Genomic DNA, 14221 nt, shown 5'->3' on the forward strand with positions numbered 1-14221 from the left:
CAGTTGGGAGGATTCTCTTTCTCACTTTGCTCTCAAATTGCATTTCTCATTTAGTTATGGAGTGATTTCAGTGGCTTTATTTTATAAGATGGAAATTAATTGTAATATAATCAAGGGAGGCACTGCGACAACCCGACTGGGATCTGAAAGTCTGTGAGGAGGAATTAGTGTGTCTGCATGGAAATGTGTTTGTGTGCGATAAAAGGAGAAAGAGAGGGAAAATGTGTGTGGGTGGAGATATGAATGCATTTGTGCATGGGGGGCATAAGTATGCAAAAAAAAAAAGGGAAGTATATCTATTTGAGATTTGCTTGTGGTCTGCTCTTGATGAACAGCCTATACCGCTTTTTTGCTCTACCTTTATCATGGATTACAGTCCTCCACTATTACTCTGTATCTGTCCATCAGCACCTCTGTACCCCAAAACTGGCTGCTGGTTCCAAAAGGCATCCTAAAAATTGCTAAAATTACACCATTTATCAGAGCGATGAGCAAAGAAACTGTAAAAACAGAAGCAATTGTTAGTTTTTCCAACCATCCTTAAACTACTAATCTATGGCATGCCATATCTATGGCAATTTTTTTGAAATACTTAACCTAAGCGTAAAAGTTAATTAATTCATTTTATTCCCCACACATCATTCATTAAAAATTCACTGGATATATTCAGCTAAAACTAACCAGATTCTGTAAAAAGCTGTAAAAGAGCTACAACCAGCAGTCACATGACAAAAATTCAGGGACTTTCTGGTTGAACTGCAGGCAGTGTTTACACAGAGCAGACTGGAGATGAGTATGTAAACTCATTTACAATGTAAACAGCAACATTATATATAATGAGACCTACAGTTGAGTTTTCTGTAACACATGTGGACACTGAAGATTGTTGATTCCAGGTTTTCAATTTGTGCAAAACAAATAATAAGCATTTTTTTTTAATTTTATGAGTTATGGCATTTAAAATTGCTCCACAAATAAACCAAAGTCTAACCAGGTTCCTTAAAAAACAAAATAAAATTCTGCACTTCTTGGTGCTAACATGACAAAATTAGACTGAGCTGTGACCAACAGTCTAAACTAAACTGGGCTGAACTGCAGGCAGTGTTTACACCAAGCAGATAGGAGATAAGTATGGCAACTAATTAACAATCTAATGATTGTGAAGTCATTGTTTTTCCAGTATTGATAACACTTTGGAGCACTTGGAAACCTGTTGTACATGTTGATTCCAGGTTTTTCCATTTTTTACAAAATAATTGTAATAAAGTAATCTTTAATTTCTTTCTTTCCTTATGATTTATGGCACTATAACAGTGTCATACTGCACAGTACATTGTACATTGTTGAGCTTTCACTACTTCTAGCCATGTTTTTTTTTTGGCTGTTTCCATAAAGATGCAGGACTTTATATTGGAGTGGAAAAATGAGCACCCAGTGAGTAAAAAATGTGACAGGAGCGTATTTGATGTTTTGAGGGTTCAAATTGTCAAAGTTAGGGTAAATATTGCAGTGTAGGTCAAAATGACTTCTATGTTGTCCTGGTTGCAATAATAAGTACATGATTAAGATGAAAATCCGATGTTTTGTTGACCCATCCATCCGCCTGAGCTCCTCGCTTCAGTGAAAGTCCTTAGAACTTCAAATAACTCAGTAGCACTTTTCTTACAACAGCCAAAAGGAACATAAAAATATATCTCAGTCAAATAAAAATGGCAACATTCGCAAAAAATGTCCAGGTCAAAAGGGGAAGAAATGAGATGGGGCCAGTTTTTGAAGCCTCGTCAGTAGATCATTGTGTGTTTTCAGGTTGTGTTACTGTTCTCTGTTATTTCACATACTGATACGGACAGTAGATGTGTCACAGGGTCACATGTTGACCGGCTAATTCCAAGACAAAAGCAAAGCTGATGCATGCGTGTGCATTCCCACATACTGCGTGTGACCATGGTGACCATGTGTGTTTCTGTGTGCATGTGTTCATGTCTGTGTGTGTGTGCAGGTTTTACCATGTAGCCATAACAACCGTGAGTTCTGTGGGCTGCTGGGTGTGATATAGGACCAGATTTCCTTCAGGGAAAGAGAAGCATTTAACCTTTTATAACTACTCTGCCTGCTCCATTTGTGCATGTTCCAGCCGTGAACATTTTCACACGTAAATGGATGTGTAAAAAAACGTCTTTCTCTGTATAATGAAGGTAATGGATGAATATGGTCAGTTTTTTTTATATTTATTCTTTCTTCCTACAATAAAAATCCACAGTGGAGCGTATTGAAATTTTTTATTTTTTTTTTAGCTGTTTTGGTGCCTTATGGTTAAAAATAGCTTTATTTGAAAGCTAGACCAGTTTTCTTATCAGTATATATACAGTAATCTGCTTCTCTTTTCACCTTTTTTATGTATGATTTGTTAGAGTGTGTGCTTTAGTTTACTAATAATGCAAACAAGGGCCGTTTGAATCCTTCTATAAAAGGCAGAAACACACTTTCTGCTTGTGTGGCGACATTCTTATGCTCAGAATATGGAAGTACATCTGTGTTTGTGTTGCTTCCGTGGCTGCTTGTTTGTTTAGGCGACTGTAAATGAATGAATGCATGTTTCGCTCTCTCCTGAGTGGTTTTCTGAATGGAGCCGAGCATTTCATGAACAAACAGCGCTCTGGCTTTTTGTAGGCCGGCGACCGTGTGTTGTTGTCGTAATCTTTCAGTTTATGCATCCATGTGTGAGAAACAGGCCCGTGTCTTTGTCTGCATGCGTGTGTCTGGTTATAGTTTGCTGCTCGTTTCAGCTGTTGATGGTTTCTGCCTGCAGAGGGTAACACAGTCTGATAGCAGATGAAAGAATGCTTCCTCCCTCAGGCCCATGAAGATGAGATCTGGATGAAAATAAAACAGTAGCAGAGGGAGAGGTTATAAAATGCTACAGTACGTCCACTGAATGTGATACTGCGCTGTGTTTAATAGGAGTGTCACGGGACAGAAGGTTTATGGTTTGGTATGAACCTCAGTTTTGGAGTTAAGGTTTGGTTTGTGCAACAGGGACTACAAAAACAGGGCCAGACTGTCTTTTTTTTCTCATTTATTAAAAAAAGAAAATATTCATACATATTCATACCTGAGCAGGACACCGAACCCCTAACTGCTCCTGATGGGTCGTGTTAGCGCCTTGCATGGCAGCTTCCGCCATCAGTGTGTGAATGGGTGAATGTGACGTATCCTGTAAAGCGCTTTGGGTATCGTTTCAGGTATAGTAAAGCGCTATATAAATACATTTTTATCATGTAACTGTTGATTGCAGTGGAGTCAGGTGTAATCTCTATTGTGTTAATGCCCAATATTTAGCTTTATTACAGAATCACGTTTGAGGACACTGTTTATTTGAGCAAATGTTGAAATAACACATGTACAATCAAGAAATTTTGATGAAATCCCAATTTCAAACTTCAATTTTTGTCATTTTTCCAACCAAATGACATATCACAGATGAAAATTCAATGATTGCGTCTGTCTTTCTAACGGTTTCTGGCTATGATAAATGGTGTAAATGGTTTTTAAAAAAGATAAGTCTTTCAAACCTGGCGGTGGGTTTTGATGTTGACGGGGTTAACATGGAGATTTAATGGATATATACTGTGCACTGCTAAAACAGTGGGAGTGTAAGTATGTCGACATCAGAGGCCTCTGGCAATAATTTATTTCATCCTGAACCAAACATCACATACAGATCAGTTCATGGTGAGTACATGTACCCTTGTCTTCAAGAGGAATAAATTTGGAAGCAACAAACCCTAGAATTATTTAAATATGAAGCATAGCTGAACACAAAGCTGACTGTCTGATATCCACTGACTTCATTTAATCATTCAAATATTCATCTGCGCTTCAGATTAATTGGGAATCCTCACCCACACACAGGATGTGCTATACATCATCCAGCACATTCTAGTAAAGCGACTAAATTGCCTCTCATTTCTACCCCCGGAAAGTGTTACCCAGCAAATGCCAATCTGTTGTTAGCGGTGGGTGAAACGACCTGAGCTGTGAAATGACCTCAAAGTCACCGAGTGAATGGCTCATCTGATTGCTTCCCATTCTTTAGGAAGTGGAGTGGCCATTTCTGGACAAATTCTTTTCTCTGCAAATATTGTACTGTACGTATGAGCAGCCTGCGGGTGGAACGGAGCAATGATAGGTGTGAATAACAATCAAATACAGCGAAAAAGTACACCTGAATGAGCAGAAAGGACTTATTTACTCACTAGCACGATATACCTCGGATTCAGTTTCCCTCTTTCACAGGCACACACTGTCACTGACTCGTAAAACTAGGCAATAATAAGGTCGGAATTATAAACATCAGTATAGATACTGTTCTTAAAAGCATCTAATGTAGGATTCTGTTCCCGCTGAGCCATTTTTGACCATTCTGTATTTATGAATTCACCCTCGGAACCATAAAATTCATTGTCTTTCTCCAAAATTACCAAAATTGGTGGATTTTTAACATTCTGTCGGTCCTTAAACTACTCATCTGTGATATGCTGTTCCTAATCCAAGCTTAAAATCAACCTATTTCATCAAAATAAGATTATTCTGCATGTTTCATTTTTTTTTAAATTTCCAAAAATCAACCCTTTGCATGAACCAAGTTATGTAATAAAAAAAGTTCTGAGACTTAAAAAAGAAAAAACATTCTGCATTAATGAATTCACCTCTCAACCACAACATCCACCTGCTCTTCTTGTGCATGTTGTCTTTTGCAAAAATCCCCAAAACTGGTAGATTTTTAACTTTCTTATGGTCCTTGAACTACTCATCTGAAATTCAAGGTGTTTCATCAAAATCAGTTTATTCTGCATGTCTCGTTTAAAAATCAACCCTTTGCTTGAATCACATTCTGTATAAAACAAAAAATTCTCAACTGATGTTGTGTTTTACTATTAAAAACACCTAATGTGAAATTATGTGGGGAAAAATCAGACAGGAATTCCCACTGAGACTTTATTTTAACCATTCCGTATTAATGAATTCACTCTCTGACCCAAAATTGCCAACATGGGTTGATTTCCAACTCTTTGATGGTCATTGAACTACTCATCTGTGATATGCTGTTGCTGATCCAATCTTGAAATCAAGACGTGTGACTTTATTTTGCATGACTCGTTAAAAAAGACACCACTTCATTTTAACACCTCTGTGTTAGTTAGTTCCTGCCCTGAACCACAACCACTTGTTTGTTGTAAGCGCATGTTGTCTTTAACCAAATCACCAAAATGACACCATTTTTCAAAGCCAAAAACTTTGGAAACTAGAATAAATGGTGCATTTTTAACTTTCTGATGGTCCTCGAACAGCTCACCTGTGTTATGCTGCCCCTAATATAAGTTTAAAATCATAATATTTTTAAAGAATTTGACAGAAACAAACCCTTTTCACAGACAAGACTCTGTAAAATACAAATAATTCTTAACTTCTTGGTGCAAACATTGAAGGCATGCAGGTCTGGACTGGATTTTCAACTTCCAGATTGTCTTTGAACTACTCGTCTGTGACATGCTGTTCCTAATCTAATCCTAAAATCAAGGTAAATCATGAAAATCTGTTTATTCTGCATGCATCATTAAAATAATTGGCAAAAATCAACACTTTACAGTGACCAGATTCTGTAAAAAACAAAAAATTCTCAACTCCTTGATGCAAACATAAAACAATGAATGACTTAGCTGAGACTGACAGTCATGTGACAAAAATTCAGGGATTTTGTTGAAACTGGCCTGAACTTCAGGCCGTGTTTACACGGGAGGCACATAGAAAAACAAATTAAAACCTAAGTAACAAAACATCTGTCCTGTGTAGATTTACCATTTCTATTTCAAGTATTGGCAACACCTAATAGAATATTTTACATGGTGATTCCAGTTTTTTTCTGTTTGCCTTTTGCTCTCACAGTCATGTGTCACTGCCAATTAGTCCATTTAGTGTCAGTTTAATGGAGGATGCCAGCGATGCTGGAAAGTGAAAAACCCGAAGCCTCTGGGGAGATCGCCGGTGACAAGCTGCTTGGCCCCATTATTGATTTTTTCCCCGCCTGTAATCCCTGTCGTGTTCCCAGCTGAGCTCCTGCCACCCTCCATCACTTTCTAATGCACTGACTTTTGCTCTCCTTTTTTTCCCCACAGGTACGATGTCGACTCCAAGAGCGCCAACCTGTCGAAACACGTGAGTGCTTCGGAGCCGGAGATGTTTATTTCTGTTCTCTCTCTGTTCGCCCATTTCGCTGAGTGTTTTGTTTGAACGTGATTGCTGCTGTCCTTGTCATTACCTCCCATTAGCCTCATTTCAGCCACATAACAGTAATCTGGCCATTACAATGAGTGTGTTTGTCGTCCGCTCTAATGGCACATTTCCCCGAAACGGCCTGTTGTTCATTTAGAAATTAAATATGTCCACCTCGCATTAATAGCAGTGATTACCATAACAGTAATTAGAAACAACAGTTCGATAACCTGGACTTTGCTGGGGAACAATAATAGCTGGATGCATGATGGGGGTTTTCATATGTTTGTCATTTATTAGAGATCATCACTTGTGCAGATTAACCCTCTGAACCCTAAAACCTGCTGCCAGCTTTGACAGTTATCTTTTGAAAAAAATCCCCAAATTATGTCCTGTGTCATAGAAAGAAACTATAAAAACAAGAAAAATCCATGGATTTTCAACTTTCCAAGGATCCATGAACTACTCATCTATTGCATACAGTTTTGTCTGTAAAATTAATGGAAATCTAAGCTTAAAATCAGAATCATACATCAAAAACGCTTCTTTCGATATGTCTTGTTTAATAATTTGCACTGCAAAGATTCTCCTTGGTGCAACCAAGAAGCCATGACTGACTCAGCTGCAACCAAAAATTCCCCAAAGAAAGGATGAACTAGTCCACAGCTGATATGGCAAACACTATCAGTCCAACACCAACTATTTAAGGTAATGTAGATACATTTGAAAAAGGCCCATTGGATTTTCGGTGAAGCAAAATTGGCTTCCGACCAATAAAACAGTAAAACCAGGTAATGTTAGGGCTAGAATTGGAAACGTCACCATTGATTCAAATGTGTTTTACTATTTAAAAAGCAACTAATGTGTGATTCTGTGGGGAAAAGCCACATACGACTTCCCACTGAGACAGTTTTTTACCATTCTGTCGAGACTGTTTCACTCTCTGAACCCCAAAATTGACCTAAAGGTTGTGAAGGCCTGTTGTTTTTCACCAAAACTGCCAAAATGATGGCATTTATCAAAGCCAAAAACTGTAAAAACAGAAAGAATTGGTGCGCTTTCGACTTTCTGATGGTGCTTGAACTACTCATCTGTGATGTGCTGTTACTAATCTAACCTTAAAATCAAGATTTTCATCAAAATTACTTTGTGCTACATGTTACATTTAAAAAATTTGCCTAAAATCAACCTTTTCCACAAACAAGATCCTGTAGAAAACAAAATAATTCTACTCTCCTCGATGCAACTGTAAAGTCATGAATGGCTGAGTTGTGACCAACAGACATGTGACAAAAATTCAGGGACTTTTCATCAGAACTGGGCTGAACTGCAGGCAGTGTTTTGTTTTTTTCAATTCGCGTCATAAAATATGTATGGTGTATAGACACAGTATTTCTTTTTTGCAGTATGGGTAACACCTATGAGCTCCTGGAAAAATGTTGCACATGTTGACTTCAAGTTTTTTTTTTTTGTAAAATTAATAATCTAAGAAATTCCACTTTCAGTTTTATATTTTTAAGACTCACTGCATTTTAACTGTATTATCCTGCAAAAAACACATTTAAAGTTCTCTTTGCTTCTAGCCATGGTTGTTCTGTTTCCATTAGGGTGCAGGACTTTATATTGCAGTGAAAAATGAGCTCATAGTGAGTAAAAATGTGACAGCATGTGGACGGTTCATATGGCAGGTGTTTAAATTGATCCACTCAATAAGCCCCACTGTGTAAGTGTATCCTGAGGTTTCGACAAAGATCTTGTTTGCACATACCTGTTGTTATGAAATCGGCTTTACGACGATATCTGTGACATGTTTGAGCAGCTGGTTGCCGTGGTAACGGCCAACTCTCACCTGGGCCCCAACACACGGAAGTCATAGCAACGGTGGAGATGGTGGCAATAAAAGCCAGCACACAAACAAAGTTAGACAGCTGTCGTTTCCTTGCAGCCTCTTTGTCTGTCTGGCTGCTCTCTGGAAGAGCCTCCAGGTCTGTAATCGCCGGCGGGGCCATCACAAGATCCTTCCTTTCGGCATTTTTTAGTATGGGGGCAATTTTTGTGTGAAAGGAAACTAATTTCAGGTTATGCTCGCCTGACTTTTGTGTCCCAGTCGGCCTCAGAGCAGAGCTGCAGACGAGGTGACAAACTGCAGCTCTTATCACTGCTGGTTCTTCAAATTCCAGCCCAACCAGTCCATCCACATAGCATGAGTCATAGCAGCCGTCATGTGACTCTCTGGTGTGGGAAACAAGTAGACATGTTAATAATTGTAGGTTGGTTAATAATTTAGTATTTCCATGACTTTCTAATACTTTCCTAATTCCTTTGGTTTGCTTTGCTTACTGCTGATTAAAGTTGTAACAATGAATTATTAATTTCATTCTTTTTAACACACAGAGCAGTTTTATTTGCAGTAAAATATCATAACACTGCAGCTATTTTCTTGTATGTGATAACCGACTTGGCAATAACACTGATGAGATGATAAAGTTATTCCAGGAATACGGGACTTTACCTGTTTAATCTTCAGATCACTAAGCAGTTTCTAAGTGTTTTTATTCACTGTGGTTTCATTATTCACTGCAATATAGTCCAAAGAGCACTTCTATGGAAACAGCACAACAATGACTAGAAGTAGAGAGAACTCAAACTTATATTTTGTTGTAATATTTTTTTTGTCGTTTGATACATAATCTGGTGCCAACTATTTATTCCTCTATATCTATTTATTTCCTCTAATATTATTTCTCTATTTAGTCCTCCACCTCTGTTGAAACAGAACAGGGTTATGTTTCATATGTGACATCCCACAGTCACAAATGAGTAGTTCAAGGACTGCTGGAAAGTTGAAAATCAGATGATTCTTTCTGTTTTTGCAGTTTCTGGCTCTGAAAAAAATGTGTCATTTTGGAAATTTCTTTAAAGACAACTCTTTCTTTCTTTCTTTCTTTCTTTCTTTCTTTCTTTCTTTCTTTCTTTCTTTCTTTCTTTCTTCATAATTACACCACTGTTTCTTACTACTCACCCTGTGTAGTAAGCCAGTGATCCTTTAAAACGTGCAATCCTCTACAACGTACTCCATCAAAACCGCAAGTTGAACTCAATTCATTTCAGCCAAAATATGCCTCAAGTCATCCCTCTTTTCCTCTTATGAATCTATGGACTGTATTCCTGCTATAGCCCATAGACTGTATATATAGTGGACGTAGCATCTGGCTCCAGAATTGAAGCCAACCCGGAAGTGTCAAAAACTTGCAATATCACGCCGTCCGCTAGGGTTGGCTCCAAAAAGCTTTTGCTCCATAGACCCCAATTCATTTTTGGAAAAAATAAAATTTGATAGACTGATTTTCTACAGCTCAGGATTTTTTCCCGTTAGTTTTCATGGTCAAAATGAGAGATCAGGTGGCCGATCTTAAAATAAATCAATACTGAATTTTAAATAAATCGTTATAGTTGGCGGAGCCAGGGGGCGTGGCTATACTTGATTGACAGTCCCATTGACTGGTCCTGCCCCTAGTTGCTCTCCGGTCCAGCCTGTTTGATGACGCTTTTTATGTCACTGGCTCCAAAAAATCCAAAATGGCGACCAGGAAGGAGCAAAATCCGGGCTTCGTTTTCTCGGCGTTGAAACCAACGGGTGACGTCATGGTTAGTTTACGCCTGCTATAGCCCCATTATGACCTTTGGGGAAAAAAATACAAAGGCTGTAATTGAGAACCTTTGAAGCAAAATTGTAAACAAGCTCAAGTTTCACTTTTACTCAGGCTGCTAAAAGGGATGCAGAGCCACAGTAATAGGGTTTTTTCTTAGTCATTGTGTTGAAATATCATTACTTTTGTACAGTCAGGACCATAGTGCTGGTGTTCTTTGTTCAGACTTTTAACCACAAATCCCTTATAATTTGTATCACTGCTGACTTTGTGCAAAGCAGCATTTTAAAATGTGTTTTCTAGATTTATAAAGACTTTATTCTTCCCTGAAATAGGAAATCTCACTGTGAGAGTTTGGGTAACATTATCTGAGTGGGTGTTAGGTACATTTATGGCTCATATACTTCCAGCAGAGAAAGATTACTTCATCCTGATTATCCTCTAATTACCTGAAACACCATTTCATAGTGAGTTTTATGTTGACAGATTATCCTATACATCAGTTTTTAGGGTAAAATAAAAGCCATTAAACCCACTGCAGGCATTTATTTGTCAACAGCTGCATGAAACTAAGTGAAGATGAATCGAGTACTGCAGTGAGAAACACTCCCAGACTCTCAAAGACAAGTTTATCCTCTTACTGTTTCCCTGCAGGATATTTCTTTCCTTATTTTATGGCGCTTTGATGTCTCTCCGGATGCGATCCATTCCTCCTGTGCTGTCCTTACAGCATCCCTTCACCCATTTTTTTATTCTATTTCATTGCCATACCATTGTTCTCTCACCTCGCTCTCATCTCCCAAGTCCCTTCTCTTCTCTCCCACTTGCCTCAATTGTTTGAAATCAATAATCTCATACAGGAAGAGATGTTGGCTCGGAGGCAGTGAAGTATCTCGGTGGAGGCCTCAGGGGGCCGAGCTGGAGAGCCAACCCATTAGATGGTGTTTTAACATGGGAGCTGCCGGCTGCTGAAACACCTGGGGACTGAGCGAGTGTGAAATATATTAGAGGATAGCGGAGAGAGTGTCTTGTTTATCTGGACACACTAATGTGTAGCTGCTGTATGCACATAGATTGTAAGCCAAGCTGATCCCAGGCTGCACAGCAAATCCATTTCTGAGTGTGTTTCAGAAATGCGATGCAAATCAGAGGCTGTGTCATTCATGTAGGATCGGCTGAAAAGTCACCTTTTCTTCGAATGCATTTCTGTTTATAACAGAAAAAATTATGAAACATTGTTAAAAACTCTTTCTAAAAGGCAGACGTTATACAATTTTTATTAGTTGTTAAGCTGTGACTGTGAAAGGTCTATTATCTTGAAAGAAATCATCAAACTTTCTCCATTTATGAGAGCCAGAAACCTTAAAAAACATAAAGAACTTTCCAACTGATCTTGAACTAATCGTGTGGGTTCCATTTGAAAGTGTACCCAAATCTAAGCTTAAAATTGTGCTATTTCATCAAAATTGTCTGTTTCGACCTGCCTCATTTAAGAATTTGGCAAAAATAAATTGTTAGCAAGAACCAAATTTTGTAAGATACTAAAAATTCTGCGCTCTTTGTTGCAACTGATAAGCTATTAATGACTCAGCTTTGACCAGCAGTCATGTGACAAAAATTCAGGAACTTTTCAGCAGAACTGGGCTGAACCGCAGATAGAAAACAAATCCGGAAAAAAAAAAAATGTAAGTACAATAAAATATCTTTAGTATGTAGTGCCATCTTTTTTCCAGTATTTATGATGTTTGTGGTGTTATAACTTTCTATTCCTGCACAGAAGACATTTTTGAGTTCTAGCCATGGTTGTACTGTTTCCATGGCAGGACTTGCAGTGAAAAAAACGCCCAGAAACTACTCGGAGTTCAGAGATAAAAGTTATTGAAAGTGCCTCTCTATGTGAATTGATCTTTAATATTTCTCCAAAATTGATATGAGGAGTCCAGCATGAAGTCAGTGACGATTAGTGATTCTGGTTCTGCCGTTTAGATCCCAGTCCCTGAACTCCGTAATGTTTCTGAAGCAACCGTCTGCTCAGACTCTTCCTGAACTTTTCCTGTCCTTTGAGATCTCAGTCTTATCCATGAAACAGTGCATTTTTCTGATAAATGGAGCTACGCCCACACGACTATCTTCTTCGCATTAAGTCTTTTTCTAGCCCATGCTGGTGTATATTTAGCCACTGTTGCACTTGGCCGATTCTCCGATGGACCTCATGCTGGCAGCCGCCGCGGTTGCTAGGTGATTTGTGACTTTACTGCTCTGCCTCTACACCATAGATGGAGGGGGGACGATATCATAAAAAAACGTTTTCAAATGTTATTCCTGCACATGCTGTGGTCGAAAACAAATTAGTTTATGCATCCATCCATTCGTGGGCTGTACCTGCTTCATCCCATGGAGGAGCAATCGGCTGACGCTGGGCGAAAACGTCAAAGAATCATCGATCCAGCCCACCATGCATGACTTTGGATGGAATGCAAATTTCACTTAGAAAATCCCTTGATTAGTTTACAGTGAATTAAACTTAATACGACTGCATGTAAGTAAATCTGACACACAAATAGATATGAATCCCGGTAGATGGATTGAGAGACCGCAGCAGACAAAATAACACAAGAGGCTAACCACTGGAGCAAAGAGAATCCATTATGTTAGTGCTGCTTGGAGCTGCTCCAGTCAGATATTAGACACAGTGTCCAATTATGACAAATGGTTTTGCCCCCTGGAGAAAGACGGATGAAGATGGCATGTTTCTATAATAGCTTCCATACATCTAGAGAAGAGGCGTTGAACACAGTTTGTGTGTTGTAGAGGCTGAAGAAAACTCCAAGCAGTTTCTGGGTGTGTTTTTTTTTGGCAATATAAAGTCGTGCACCTCTATGGAAACAGAGCGACTATGAATAGAAGTAGAGAGAACTGAAAATGTATTTTGTGCAGAAGTTGTAATGTCAAAACTCACAAAAATTACTTTATTAATTTGACCAAAAAATGTTAATAACTTGGACTTGACATGTACAACATTTTTACGTCCACCCAGGTTTTAAGAAATCTGTAAAAATAAATGGTGCCTCTATATACCAGCGATGTTTTACTTTATTTTGATTTCTTACTTGTATCCTATCTGCTCTGTCAAAACACTGCCTGCAGTCTAAAAAATCCCTGAATTTTTGTCTGACAGTCAATCACAGCAGAGTCACTAATGACTTTTCATTTTCAAGTGCAGAATTTTTTTTTTTTTTTTTTTCAGAATTTGGTTAGTGAAAACTGTTTCTTTTTTCTATAATTTTAAATGAGACATGTAAAATAATTTCCACCCATCCATTGTCTATACCTCGCTTAGGGTTGCGGGGGAACTGGAGTCTATTCCAGCTGACTTAGGATGAAGGCAGATCACCAGCCCATCACAGAGCTGCACATAGAGACAAACAAGCGCACTGTTGAATAGTGTGATTATGATTTTTTTTTTAAAAAATCACAATTTTAGACTTAGATTTGATTAGTTTTCATGATGACATGGCACATGATGAATGAGGAGTTTAAAGATTCTTGGAAAGTTTAAAATCTATTGTTTTTTTCTGTTTTATACAGTGTCAGACTCTGACAAATGGGTCAGTTTCAGTAATTGTTTTAAAATAATAAACCTTTCAAACCCACCGACAGGTTTTGGGATCTAGACAATTTATTAATTTTAAATAAATTACCTTTTTTGTTGAAAATCCACTCTGTCACGCAAATGATTTTCCAGGACACACTTGTGTTTATTTTGTGTCGTCTCAGTATCATCTGCAAAGCTTCAGTATGTGATGGCAGTTTAATTTACCAAGGCAGATTCAGGGGAGCAGCTGGGGGCAGGTGTGAGGGCTGCTGGGAGGAAGGCTGTCTGCCAATGGGAACAGAGATGTATGATAAAATGGACTGGGTCTATGGGCTACGCTCTGTAGGGATCATTTTTTGTTGCTTCAGAAATATTATGCCATCTTTGTTGTCTTTGAGTGAATCTTGTGTGCATTTATTTTGTCTTGTTTTCTCTGCAGGATTTCCTGGGTCAGGCCCATTGCACTCTGGGAGAGGTGGTCGGATCTTTGGGCAGTCGCTTGGAAAAAGCTCTCGGGTGAGTAGGTGTGCATGAAGCTGTTGAGCTGAGAGAGGGGCGATATTTCAGTAATTACCAGAGCAAACAGCATCAAATGGCTCCCAGAGCTGTCTGTCAGGTTCTCCCTGCAGAGCAGATGGGGAAAAAACAAGGAGATTCCTCTGGGAGTTAACTGTGTTTAAGTACTGATGATGTCCAACGTGTT

General features: G+C 38.6%; 1 protein-coding gene across 1 annotated transcript in view; it reads left to right on the forward strand.

Annotated features, from left to right (window-relative positions):
* LOC110950992 (copine-8) overlaps window positions 1–14221 on the forward strand; it is a 138994-nt gene that overhangs the window by 47286 nt on the left and 77487 nt on the right. The window contains exons 5-6 of the mRNA XM_022193878.2: window positions 6177–6216; window positions 13958–14034. Of these exons, the coding sequence (XP_022049570.1) occupies window positions 6177–6216; window positions 13958–14034 (117 nt within the window). The remainder of the gene's footprint in view (window positions 1–6176; window positions 6217–13957; window positions 14035–14221) is intronic.

The sequence above is a fragment of the Acanthochromis polyacanthus genome, chromosome 1 (genome assembly GCF_021347895.1).
Source record: "Acanthochromis polyacanthus isolate Apoly-LR-REF ecotype Palm Island chromosome 1, KAUST_Apoly_ChrSc, whole genome shotgun sequence".
Classification (NCBI taxonomy): domain Eukaryota; kingdom Metazoa; phylum Chordata; class Actinopteri; family Pomacentridae; genus Acanthochromis; species Acanthochromis polyacanthus.